Below are 12,360 nucleotides of genomic sequence, written 5' to 3' on the forward strand. Positions count from 1 at the left end.
AATAATTATGAAAAAAGTCCATATGATTTACAGTTCATAACGTCTTGGATCTGTACCACTAACTCCGATTAAAAACTTCTATTAACCTTAGGGATAGTTATGTCTTTTTATCTATATTTTTTAATCTTTTTCCCTTTTACAAATAAATAAAAATATTAAATCACTACGCGCACCACCACCACCACCACCATTACCATTCACCGCTACACACCACCCAATTTAAGCATAATAATAAAATTTTAAGAACATCAAAATACAATCACAAACAATAAACATATATAACAATTTTGCCATAAAGTCGTTTAAAAATATGTGATATAAACCCTAAAATCAAAAATCTAAATCAAAACCCGCTCAATCAAGAACCCAAATATTAGACCTAAATCAAACATTGAATCAAAAATACTATACTCCTTCATTGTGTTCCGATTTGATAGGTATGCTGATGGGAAGACGTCCCCTGTAGAGATCGTGGAGAAGGACAAGTTGACTATGGAGGTTGTCATGTACTAGAAGGGCAGATCGTGAGAACGAGATCTAGGCTCGATATGGAGGATTAAACTGAGAGATCGTCTTTGTGTTACCAGAAAAGGAAAGGGGAGCAAATCGACGAGGATGAAAAGGGAGAGGAGATCGCTTGTGTGTTACTGGACAAGGGAGAGGATTTTTATTTTTCATTTGATTTGAACCTGAGACCTCCTAGTACTTTTGATCTTCGGAGCAAAACTCAAACCAATCAGACACCACCCTTGTGGTTTATATTAAGTTATTTGTAAAATATAAATAGGTCAACCTCTATGAATGAATCCGAATGACTTAAAATTGAAATCATCAACTTATTAAACTGTATATAAACATATAATGTAGAAGTCCGTTAAACTACAAATGAAACAACACATGTAGTCATCTGACTTTTTTACCAAACACTAACGATTATGTCAAAAATGGATACGAGTGTTTGATTAGAGGGACAACATGCGTACACATATAATATTTGAGGGACTCTTTTTGTAATTCTTTCATCATCTTCTTCTTCCTCCTGATCCTCTCTCTTGGGTTGTCGTGAAGAAACCTTTCCGTCTCGATCCAATTCCCTTCCGTTCATAAAATTCAACAAATATCGATTCGCCCAACAAATCACAAGGACGAACCAAATCATGCTTCAAACCCTAGCTTACGCTCCTCCCCATTCATCACATACTCCCATGAAACAGTAAAAACTACCTACAAATCCGGATGATACATACATGGCTTCCTCTAAGTTGATGATGAAGATGTCGTCGTCTACTTCGAGAAATTCGGATCTAATCAGACGAAAATCCTCTAATTCTTCCTCTTCTTCCTCCTCAACAAATCACCACCACCATCACAAACACCCTAGCATCAGAATCAATAACAATTCTGGCGTCTTCGACATGACCGTTGACGGTCTTTTGCCAACCGTTCACAACAACAACGAACAACAAGCTCCTGAGAGTACTTTGTTGGATGCAGAAATTACTCTGTTAGACGCTGCGGGTGCCGTTACTGCAATTAACGATACCGACACCCCCGCCGCTGTTAGCCGTCAAGAACGTGGTTAGTTTCTTCATCTAACTCGCATTCTAGTTTATACATTGTTCAGTTTTGTTTGAATCAGTAGCTGACCGTTAATTATGCTGAAATCTTGAGTCTGCCAATAACATTTGGATAATTATGTATGCTGAGCAACAACAAAAAATCTCATTCATCCGTCAAATTAGTTATTTTTGGCATTGAATTCGATCGGCATGTTTTTGGTCGGAAGCTGAAATTTAGATTGAACTGTTAAAGAAATATTAAAGTTTGGAATCACTCAGTTCGGAATATTTCTTTCAATTTTGAATATGAAAAATACCAGGTTGAACTTCAAAGATTCTTTTCTGGAAGGAGAGGTAATCTATTTTGATTACCTACCTTAACCTCTTTCTGAAAAGGGTTACAGTAATAGCCAGTTAAAAATAATGTCTGAGCTTTAAATAGTGAATTGATTAGAAAAATTATGTTAAAGATTAATTGTATATCTTAATTGTAGTCGGTGTTTTAGAAAGAAGCCATCTTGTTCTTGTAAAATCATTCAGTTCATATGTTTTACTTCTAAAACTAGCTATTAATATATACTCAGCAATCTTCGAAAATATCTATTATGCAATTGATGAGCCTATTTGATTGAAGATAATTTCATGTTAAATCTTCATTCGCATTTTGTGGAATCTTGTTCAAAGAAAATATGAACTTAGTAGAGTCTTCTACTCTTCTTTTGTTTGCTGAGATCCATTTGACAAATTTAGAATGGTAAATTATCTGAATTTTCTTTTTTTTACATATAAGGACTTATGTGCTCTTTAAGAAGTCCAAGAGAAATCGCAATTTCATTGTTTCTAATGTTATGCCTATCTGTTTGCACCATGAATTCTAGTCCGTACTTCATCAAATGGTGGACAAAAGACTGTGGATGATGTTTGGAAGGAGATTGTGGCAGGCCGGAGTTGTAAGCAGGAGGTGCCAGACGAGATGATGACTTTAGAAGATTTCTTGGCTAAGGCTGGGGCAGTGGAGGAAGAGGACGTGAAAATCCCCCCTCCACCTTTACCTAGTGAGAGATTAAGTGGAGGGATTTTCAGTTTTGATAATCCTATTCATCCACCCAATGTGGATGGTGTGGTAGGATTTGGGATTGGAGTGGACGAGATGGGAGGTAGAGGGAAAAGAAGAGCAATCTTGGAGCCATTAGATAAGGCTGCACAGCAGAGGCAGAGAAGAATGATTAAGAATAGAGAGTCTGCTGCAAGGTCGAGAGAACGGAAGCAGGTAAGTTTTCATTCCCCCTGATAATTATCTCTTTTCAAGTATTGAAAGTCTTGTAACCTGCCCCTTTCGGTGTAACCTGAGGAAGTAGGGGAGCTAACAAAGGGAATCACGTTTAGTATGAAGCTTAATTGGATTGAGCCAATTTTGGGGTTCCTATGAGATAACTTTGTGTCCTGGTAGTTGCAAGACTTACTTTATTTTCTATGAGTGCTTGTTTAGGCATACCAAGCTGAACTGGAATCATTAGCAGTGAAATTGGAAGAGGAGAACGAGACTTTATTGAAAGCAAAGGTACACTTTTGCATTTGTTTCTTGAATTGTAACGTCAACTTTTCATCTGTACTTTTCTGTTTTTGGTATGATTTGCCTTGAATGTTCGTTGACCATCTCTAAGTAATGGTATCACTATGATGTCTTATGCATGGTCTAAATTGGTGAAGTACACAATAATTGTGTTTCTTCATTATAAAGTGGTTATTTTATGTGTATGTGTTGCTTTCTTAGTATTTTTACTTGAAAATTTGTTGTTGCCTTAAATATGCATGTCTGTGTGTGTATATATATTATTTCTGAGTTTTTACTTGAAACTTACTATTAGCTTACTCGTGTCACTTCTCTCCTTGTTTCAGGCAGAGCAGACTAGAAAAAGGTATAAACAGGTATGAAACTAATTCCACTCCTTGTTTTTTTATGCATTAAAAAGCCTTATTATCATGTTAATATTTGTGTGTATTTGTTGCTTCAGACACACTGATGCAGTCTATAAGAACTTCACTAAGCACTAGATTTGAGTGCACAAGTATCAGTCTATTCGATTTGAGTTCACCATCGTTATAAATAACTTGACTTCTTGTATAGATGAATAGTTTGTTCTGGTGGTTTGTCATGCTATATTGCTTCTGATTAGATATATAGAAGTGTTTTCATTAATAGAGTGAAAAGGAAGGGTATATTCATGACTTATTGGGCATGGCTGCAGAAACGATGTTTGTATAGATGGATTTTTGGTGTTACCCCATCCCTCCTAGTTTGAATGGTCATATTGAAAATTTCACATAAATTAAGAACCTCCCTTTTCTAAGTTTATCTTTGGTGATGCTGCATCCGCCTTTCTTTCAGTTAATCAATTAGCGTAGAACTCATCCTTAGTTTTTCTAATCTAGAGACTCTTTTCTTACTCATTTCATTGATGAAGGTGATACAGGCTTGCCAAGACGAGTTTGCGAATGCATATAGATATAATGTATTTTTGTATGTGCCTTTTGAGAGAACTTTCCTTAGACGTGCTTTTTAAGGTGTGTAGTGTAATGGCTTTGACCAATTATATAAATGAAGACAAAAACAAAAGATAGAGATGGAGGGTTGTATTGTATCAGTATACTGCATGAAAGAGGACACTTGTGTTGTGTCATCAAAAACAGTAAAGATATATTCCTTTTAAGCTTATTTAATGAAAATATATACGATTAGAAGTGGTTGAGTATTGTTTTGTTGGGCAGGAACACCATCTAGCAGCTTTAGTTGTGTTTCATGGGATTCTATGATGATTCGGTGTAAAGCACTAGGAATCTTGCAGTGATTTGTAAAATATTTCTTTTTCGTCTTTTGTAGCTTCTAGATCTACCAAGTCGGTCTGAGGCATGTTATCATGAAGAACAGCAATTGACCTCAGGCATTCACTTGTTAGTGAATGCTCAAACAATTGTGCGTCTGTCAAATTACATCCTCCGAGTCAGTATTAGAGTGCTTTAGCTCAGGATACTAAGGCAAGACAGAGCCCAGCTGTTATAATGCGCCATAGGGTTCCTTCACATTCCCTGTTTATTTTAGTCGGAACTGCATTGAATTTTAACTGTTTCGTTACCCAATTCAATTTATATTTTCAGAGAAAATAACTTGAGCTACTTCACTTCTTTGGCTCCTCCGCCATTAATTTGAATCAGATATAATGTGGTTCACTCAATGGGATCTGGGTTAATATACTATCTTGTCTATTTTATAATATGCTAGATAGTTGAAATGGATGATTAGAGAGCTGAAAGGAATAAAAGGGGCTTTGCATGGTTGATAGTTAGAACAGTCTTCAACTTGATAAGTGTGAAAAATGCATATATATCCCTCAGCATGTCCGCCCCTTTTAAATGGGTTGGCTAAAATGTTAAATGGGTCCGTAGACCTAAACCGGTGAAAGCAATAAAACCTAATGTTAACGTGTCTATCTTCTAACACTCCTCAAGTTGGAGCATAGACATTAAATATGTCCAACTTGCCAAACAAAATACATACAAAAAGCATGAACCTAATCTTCAAAAAATAAAATAAGCTTGTTCCCTTCCCTTATTCGGTTTAACGAACCTAGGAGCAGAAAGCCCAAACTCCCTTTGCATTAAGATCAATTACGAAGCAATACGAGAATACGGTGCAGAGCAGGAAGAAACAGAGCGAAACCAAACCAAAAGCAAAATAAAAAATTCGATCCATGAGAGTTGGCCATGAAAGTCCAAGTACAACCCGCCAACAAGATCAAATCCAAGCAGATTCCAAATGAAGTTGCCAAACAACAAAAACATTCCTAATAAAAGTAACAAGACTAAATGTAAGATTCCACCCAATAAACAGATAAGGAAGCAATTCACAATCAACAAAAAAAACCAATAGGAGGGAGTTCAAAGAGCTGGACCAAGCAAACAGGGTGAGTCCAGACGCCACATTGGTCAGTTCTGAAGGGATCATGGAAGGGCTTCTCACCAGAGACCAATCAGAGTGAGTCAGTCAACTGACCAGGTAGGCCCATATGGCATTACAAAGGGACTTATCAACAGTAGAGACCAAAAAGTGACTCCAACCATCATGCCTGTCAATCCTTTGAACATCATTAAGGGTCTCCTTAGCACCAAGACCACTTGACTCCTCAACACCTAACCTGGATGACTCCTAACTTTCATCTACATCCAGCAGAACCACTATCCAACAAGCAACTACTCAAAATACCTGTATTCATGACTATATCGACTATTTGTTAACCAGTAATATCTCCTCTAGACAAGTCAAGAGCTCAAGATGCCTGATGGCTGCTCCATAAATCTGCTCAAATGTTTGGCAATGAGTCATTGACTTCCTTGAAGTTCAACTATAGCGCTAGGCATGCACTATCTGTATTTTCAGAAAAGTAGGATTTGTACATGTAAGATTCATATATTGTCATAGCTTTTGATATTTCAACAAATGTTTTTAAGTTCATTTGAAGTATGGGCATCTGTTACAACATATCCAGAAGGTATAAGCTTAGGATTATCTTTTTCATCATTGTCTCAGCTAGCGCTATATTTTACATGAAATAACTATAACAGAAGAATCCAAACATTACTTTAGAAGAACAAATTACTTCAAGTGACCAGACACAATGCTGCCCTTCATTGGTGAATGGGTTCTAACTTGAGCTCGTGACTCACACAGGAAAAGGAGAGGCCTTCACCATTAGGCTATGATTGTGGTCCCTATACAAGTCAACCTATAGGTTAGAAGTTAAAACAAGATGAGCTAAGCCACCCTGTATCATTGGCAAAATCACAGCTGAACCCCTCACATATCTGGACGTACGTTAAAAGTCTCCATAGTTGTCCAATTCTTCAAAGTAAAAGGAAAACGGATCAAAATTAATAGAGTTGATACATTTGAATGCATTCGAGTATTGGCTTTGCAAATGATATTCATTGACCTTTGAGAAGTATCTGAACACTAATGCTTTATAGATGCTAGAAAACTGAAGAAGAAGAGCATGTGGTTTTTGTTGACTCGTTGAAGGGCATGAAATTCATACCTGATGGGAGGTCGATTTTCCTTATTTGTCCTTTGTGCTAGAAACTGTTGCGAGAGTATCTTGGGTCATTAATTTGCTTGTAGTTAGTCTTAAGAAGTGCTGTAAATACTAAAAAGGGGAATTGCTGATTGATTGGTTTGGTAGGTTAGGGATAATTTCTTCAATCTTTTCCTTTTGTAACTCCTAGAATTAGGTTGACTTCAATCTATATATATTTTGTAATTTAGAGGTTATAGAATAAGAAGTCTGTTCGTGGTATTAGAGCCCGCAATGGTTGACGGTGTGAAGCCTATTCCCTTCCCAAAACCCTTGAAACCACCTAGTCTGTCACTCAATGAAGCCTACCTTTGCAGAACCTTTCACCATACCCATCCCCTGAAAATTTTCCCTTCCAATTACGCAACACAAATTCAACGATGCCAACTTCAGAGAGTGGTTCCAATCTTCCCTCTTAGTTGGATTGAGAAACTCCTATCAGACCTATAGTTCCCTAGAAAAGGTCCTATGAAGCTTATACAGTGAGAGCAAATCAAACAATCAACATAGTTCACAATCCTTTCCAACATGGCCAGAAGAAACATGCGAGAATTGATGGGAGTTCTATAGGAGATATGAAATTGATTAAGGAACAAGACATATCTCCTAGGTTCCAACAAGGTAGCAAGAAGCATTAATTCTTGCCAAGGCGTTATCCAAACCAGAAATATAACTTTTATTTGCCGAGAATGATTGATATCTATTCACCAGCTTAAGGGGGAGCGTTGACAGTATCTAGGGTCATTGATTTGCTGTAAATATGTTTAACCCCTAGAACGAGGCTGGCTTTAGTCTATATATTCTGTGATTTCGAGATTAGAGAAATAACAAGGAGAATTCATTCCTAAAGCATCTTTGCTCAGAAACCAATTGTCGTAGCTTCAAACAAGAAGAAACTAAGAACAGCATTGATTCCTTTTGTCCCAGGTTAACTTTGGTAGCCTAAAGAAGAGATTGATTACAGATTAATTATGAAGTATATGATGTATAAAAGGGTTTGATAGCCTTCTTCTATCATCCTTAATATTTATGATTGCTAAAAGTGATTCATGTTAAAGCGTCGTTTCTCTCTTCTTTTTCGTCAAATAATAGTATGCGGTTACACTGTTTTTCAGCTGATGGAGAACATAATTCCAGTTACAGAGAAACAAAAAGGAACAAGATGTGTGTTGAGGAAAGTTAGGTCCATGGAGTGGTAATAATAACAGCCATCCAAAGACAAAATTCCATTACAACTGAGAAAAGATGATGATGATGATGATGATGATGATATCTAGGACAGGAACAGGAGTAAATATCAATTAGATGTTGTAAAGGGAATGTATCCATCTGCTTACCAGAATTGTTACTTGCTACTTCACTAAAAACTTTTCTAGCTTTTCCTTTTGTGTTATCGTGTTCGAATCTAGACATTATCCACCTGTCACATGATGGTTGCGGAACCGAATTACGTTACCAAGATTTGGTTGATGATTTCCAAATTGTTGTTCTATGTTAAACCAAGTCCCATCACTCTTATTAATTCATCAACAACCTCAACAATAGCCAAAAAATTTAAGATCAAACAAGAAAATTAATAAATCCCAGCTAATTTGTTTTCTTGTTTGATTCGTTTTTAGATCGAATCAAGCTCAAAACGACCACGATTAGCGACGCAAGTAATGCTGATCCAGCTATGATGGGAGTACATATAATGGAACTTCTTTCACCCGCTACCGGCTTCTTTTCTTCAATATCATGATTAATCTCCTCTTCAACTTTGTCTTCGATATCATGGTTAATCTCCTCTTCAATTTTGTGTACTTGCCTCGATTCTTGATGGATCTCGTTATCCGGTTTAACTTCATTTGTATCTTTGTCATTTCGCGTCACTTGTTCCTCCTGCTTCAACTCGCCTTTTGATCCTACAATTTGTTCATCAACTTTTCTCATCTCATCATGATCATCATCTTGCTTTGGAATTTCTTCCAATTCCTGGATCCCAATCCCCACGATCCCATGAACCGCTTTTGGCATCCGAATCACGAGTCTTGATTCATCTTCATCCAACCTAGCCCTCACCTTATCCAAAACCACTCCCTCAGGGATCTTGAACGTTTTCCGAAACCCCCTCATTTCTACTCGTTTCTTGACAACTTCACATTCCACCATCAACGTTTCTTGAACCGGCTTTTCACCACTTACAGTAATTCTACTGCCATCCTCATTTATCTCAATCTTTATGTCACTTCTTGCATACCCTTTGATTGGTTACAAACATCAAAAATAAGAAATCACATAACAGAAAGATAGTTGCAGAGAAAGTAAACAAGTAAAGAAAGGAAAATAGCAACCTTTCAGGTGGGATGTGAGGATGAACATGGAGTCTGTTTGTTGAGTGGTGAAAAGGGGGTCTACTGATTCAGCTTTGGAGATCAAGACATCAAGCTCATCAGAAACTTGCTTCAACTTTAAACCCAATTTGAAATCCATTTTTAGTTTGATGATGATGTTGGGTAGGAAGGAAAGAGGTATGTATTCATAATGATGATAGGGGCAGTGTGGATTACAAGATTTTAGAGCAAAGAATATATGCATTGCTTCACATGTGCATATGGTGTGGTGGGAACAGTCAGTCCTCCCCCATTTGGCTGAATTGCCTTGGCGGGAAGCTACCTCAACCTTTTTTTTTTTCTATTCTAATTTACTCCTTTAGAAATGGCAAAAAAACCCTACCTGGTTCTCCGTCTATTAATGTAATTCTAAATGAAAAAGTATTTACCTGCTAATCCAACCTAAAATTAGCAGATTGGGTCGAGATTTTCAACCCATTTAAGTAAATGAGTCAACATGTCCAACCCATTTAAATAAATGGGTTGAGTTGGGTTGAAATTTTTGACCTGTTTTCAACTCATTTAAAATTTTATTTTTAATTATAATATCTAATTTTTTTTATGAAACATTGAAACGCTCTCTTTTTGTCACCCTAATAAAGTAATAATCTACTTGTCCGCCTCCAAGTCTCCCTCTCAGCTCTCTCATCCGCCTCCAAGGCTCCAATGGACCAACACAACAGTCATCAATCTCCCTCTTTGGTCTCCGCCTCTCGCCGAACACGGTGCGGTGGTACGAAATCGGTGGAACTCACTGAAGTCTTCTCATTGTTCCAGTCTTAATCGCAGATGGTAACTAGTAAATTTTCTCATTGTTCACTGATTTCTTTTCATTGTTCCAGTCTCTTGTCCAACACAGATTTTGAATTTTTTCTTTATTCATTCCCTTTTTTGTCTAACAGATTGGGTATATGGAGAAAGTTTGTTGTAACTTCTTATTTGTATATTTCGTATTATCATATAAAACCATGTATTTACTATAACCAAGTTAATTTATCAATTTATTTCTATAGCACAAATGGAATCGCATCTTGAGATGCTATGTGGAGCAATCATGACAAAGAAGATAGAGGATTAAGAGGAAAGTAACACCGAGAGTAAAATTGGAGTTGGGGAAAGTGGAAGTCGAGTTACTTAGAAATTAAAGGTTTTCAATTTATTTTAAACAATGTATTTATTGTTATTGTGTTTTTTTCAAATTTTGAACAATATATTTTTATTTATGGTTGTAGTTGTGTTTTATTCAAAAAATCAAATAGTCTAATCCTTTTTATGTTATATAAAATTTTAAAATTAAATGGGTTAACCCAACTTCAACCCATTTATTTAAGAGGTTGTGTTGAGAAAATCATAAATATGCCAACCCATTGTCAACCTCTTTAGGTAACATGCTGGGTTGGATTGAGTGGAGATTTTCAACCTGTTTAATAAATGGTTGAACCCGAACCGAACCGAACCCAACCTGACCCATTGTCACTCTACTCTAATCCCCATCCACATCCCCGATCGCCACTTCCCTCCATCCTCGATCAAGGAACACAATTGTATCCCCATCCCCATTGAGAATCGAGGATTTTTCCCCTCTAGGCAATTTATATTTTTACGTAATATCTTTATGTTATATATATATATGTGTGTGTGTAAGAGTTGAGTTCCAATGAGAATGAAAGTTATGGTGAGAAGGGTAAGAAGAGGTATCTACCTTTGTATTAATCTTAATTGAAGATCAACAGTAATGAGATGCACCGAGATGCATTGGATCAATTTTCGATCAAGCGCAATTCATGATGTGAGAGAGTGACTTAAAAATAATCAAGAGTCCAAATCTCTCTTACGCTTCTCACACTAATTCCTGTTCTCACATGATCATTCGTCATATATATAAATGTTAATTTCACGTTTAAATGACATAGTATACTAAACCGTTAATAAACCAATTCCCGATTATTGTGTTTGTCTAAGAATAACATCAAACAAAACTAGTTCACAGACAAATATATCAATTACAATATTCAATATCTGAAATTTGATACTATGTTGTTATCACCAAAAGTTTCCCAATAAACAATCAACCCGATAATTTAATTGCTTTTACAAGTTTACAAAATTAAAATTTGATTATATAAATAATGAATTTATATATTACATATATTCATTGAATTTCTCATTTATATTATTATATATATGTATAATTTTTATTATTAATAATCGGGTCGGATTCAGATCCGGGACGAGAGATATCCCTATCTTCCGGGATTCCCCGTCCCCGTCCTCATTTCCTGTCAACTCGGGGATTCCACGGTCAAATCGGGTTCGGGTTTTTTTTTTTTTTTTCTTGCCATCCCTACTTGGATATAGCTTAGCGAATCTATAAATGGGTTTCTAGAAAGAAGATACATGAAAATAGTGGAGTTACATAAAGCAAGACATATTTAGTTGCTGAAGGGTATAATCAACAAGAAAGTATTAATAATGAGAGAATGCTTTTAGGCAGACCCATTCATGATATTTTTTTTTATTAACCTGGATATCCAACCCGCTATGCGAGCCGACTAATCCCAGAACAACCACCTGCTTTGCAGATATCCCGAAGTCTCCACATTTGAACCTTCGTGGCCACAAGGGAATCTTTATTCCTTCTTGGATTTGAACCTGAGACCTCCTGATACTTTTAACCTTTGAAGCCAAGCTAAAACCAATCAAGCACTACCCTTTTGGTTCATGCATGACATTTTATAGACCATGATGTGCGTAAAAACAAGGCTCTTGACAAGTACTTAAAAAGTATTCAATGAATGTCTTGTATTATTAAAAAATGAATACAAATAATGCAAATATTTAAGGAAAGAAAGTTTATTTCTTGTTAATTATAAATGTGAGAGTACTAAAATTCATGTAACCTTTGAAAAACAAAGTTAGTTTTGAACTCCAAAAATATGATATGATTTTTTTTAATTAATCTGAATATCCAACCTGTTATGCGAGCCGACTAATCTTAGAGCGATCATCTGCTTTGCAGATAGCTCGGAGTCACCATATTTGAACCTCTGTGGCCACAATGAGATTTTTATTCCTCCTTACGTTTGAACTTGCGACCTCCTGGTACTTTTGACTTTTGGAGCCAAGCTCAAACCAATCAGACACCACCCTTGTGGTTTATGATATGATTTTTACCATCTACTGTGGTTGGTAATTTATCATAAGATAGGGCGTTCTTAGTTCATAACAAGAAATACATGTTATTTTGATACAAAAAGAAGACTCATGTGATTGAAGTGAAAATTATTAAAGTTTTCTAGACAA

The 12,360-nt window shown here is 36.2% G+C and overlaps 2 protein-coding genes across 4 annotated transcripts; one reads left to right on the top strand and one right to left on the bottom strand.

The window, feature by feature from the left end:
* The first annotated feature begins 1,078 nt into the window (after positions 1-1,078).
* LOC112510416 (G-box-binding factor 4-like) lies at positions 1,079-8,179 on the top strand. 3 transcript variants are annotated; one of them, XM_025115826.1, is made up of 5 exons: positions 1,079-1,578; positions 2,438-2,829; positions 3,049-3,120; positions 3,459-3,488; positions 7,801-8,179. In XM_025115826.1, the coding sequence occupies exons 1-5, from the start codon at positions 1,248-1,250 to the stop codon at positions 7,882-7,884; spliced, it is 909 nt and encodes a 302-aa protein (XP_024971594.1). In that variant the 5' UTR covers positions 1,079-1,247; the 3' UTR covers positions 7,885-8,179. The 3 variants fall into 3 exon arrangements, with proteins under 3 accessions (XP_024971594.1, XP_024971593.1, XP_024971592.1); XM_025115825.1 differs by lacking the exon at positions 7,801-8,179 and adding an exon at positions 4,025-4,397 and having other exon boundaries at positions 1,079-1,575; XM_025115824.1 differs by lacking the exon at positions 7,801-8,179 and adding an exon at positions 4,025-4,386.
* Positions 8,180-8,223: 44 nt separating this feature from the next.
* Positions 8,224-9,157, bottom strand: LOC112508654. Its single transcript, XM_025113336.1, has 2 exons — positions 9,019-9,157; positions 8,224-8,925 (listed from the first exon to the last, which is right to left on the bottom strand). The coding sequence occupies exons 1-2, from the start codon at positions 9,155-9,157 to the stop codon at positions 8,273-8,275; spliced, it is 792 nt and encodes a 263-aa protein (XP_024969104.1). The 3' UTR covers positions 8,224-8,272.
* Positions 9,158-12,360: the final 3,203 nt, after the last annotated feature.

The sequence above is a fragment of the Cynara cardunculus genome, assembly GCF_001531365.2.
Source record: "Cynara cardunculus var. scolymus isolate 2C chromosome LG 3, CcrdV1, whole genome shotgun sequence".
NCBI classification, from domain to species: domain Eukaryota; kingdom Viridiplantae; phylum Streptophyta; class Magnoliopsida; order Asterales; family Asteraceae; genus Cynara; species Cynara cardunculus.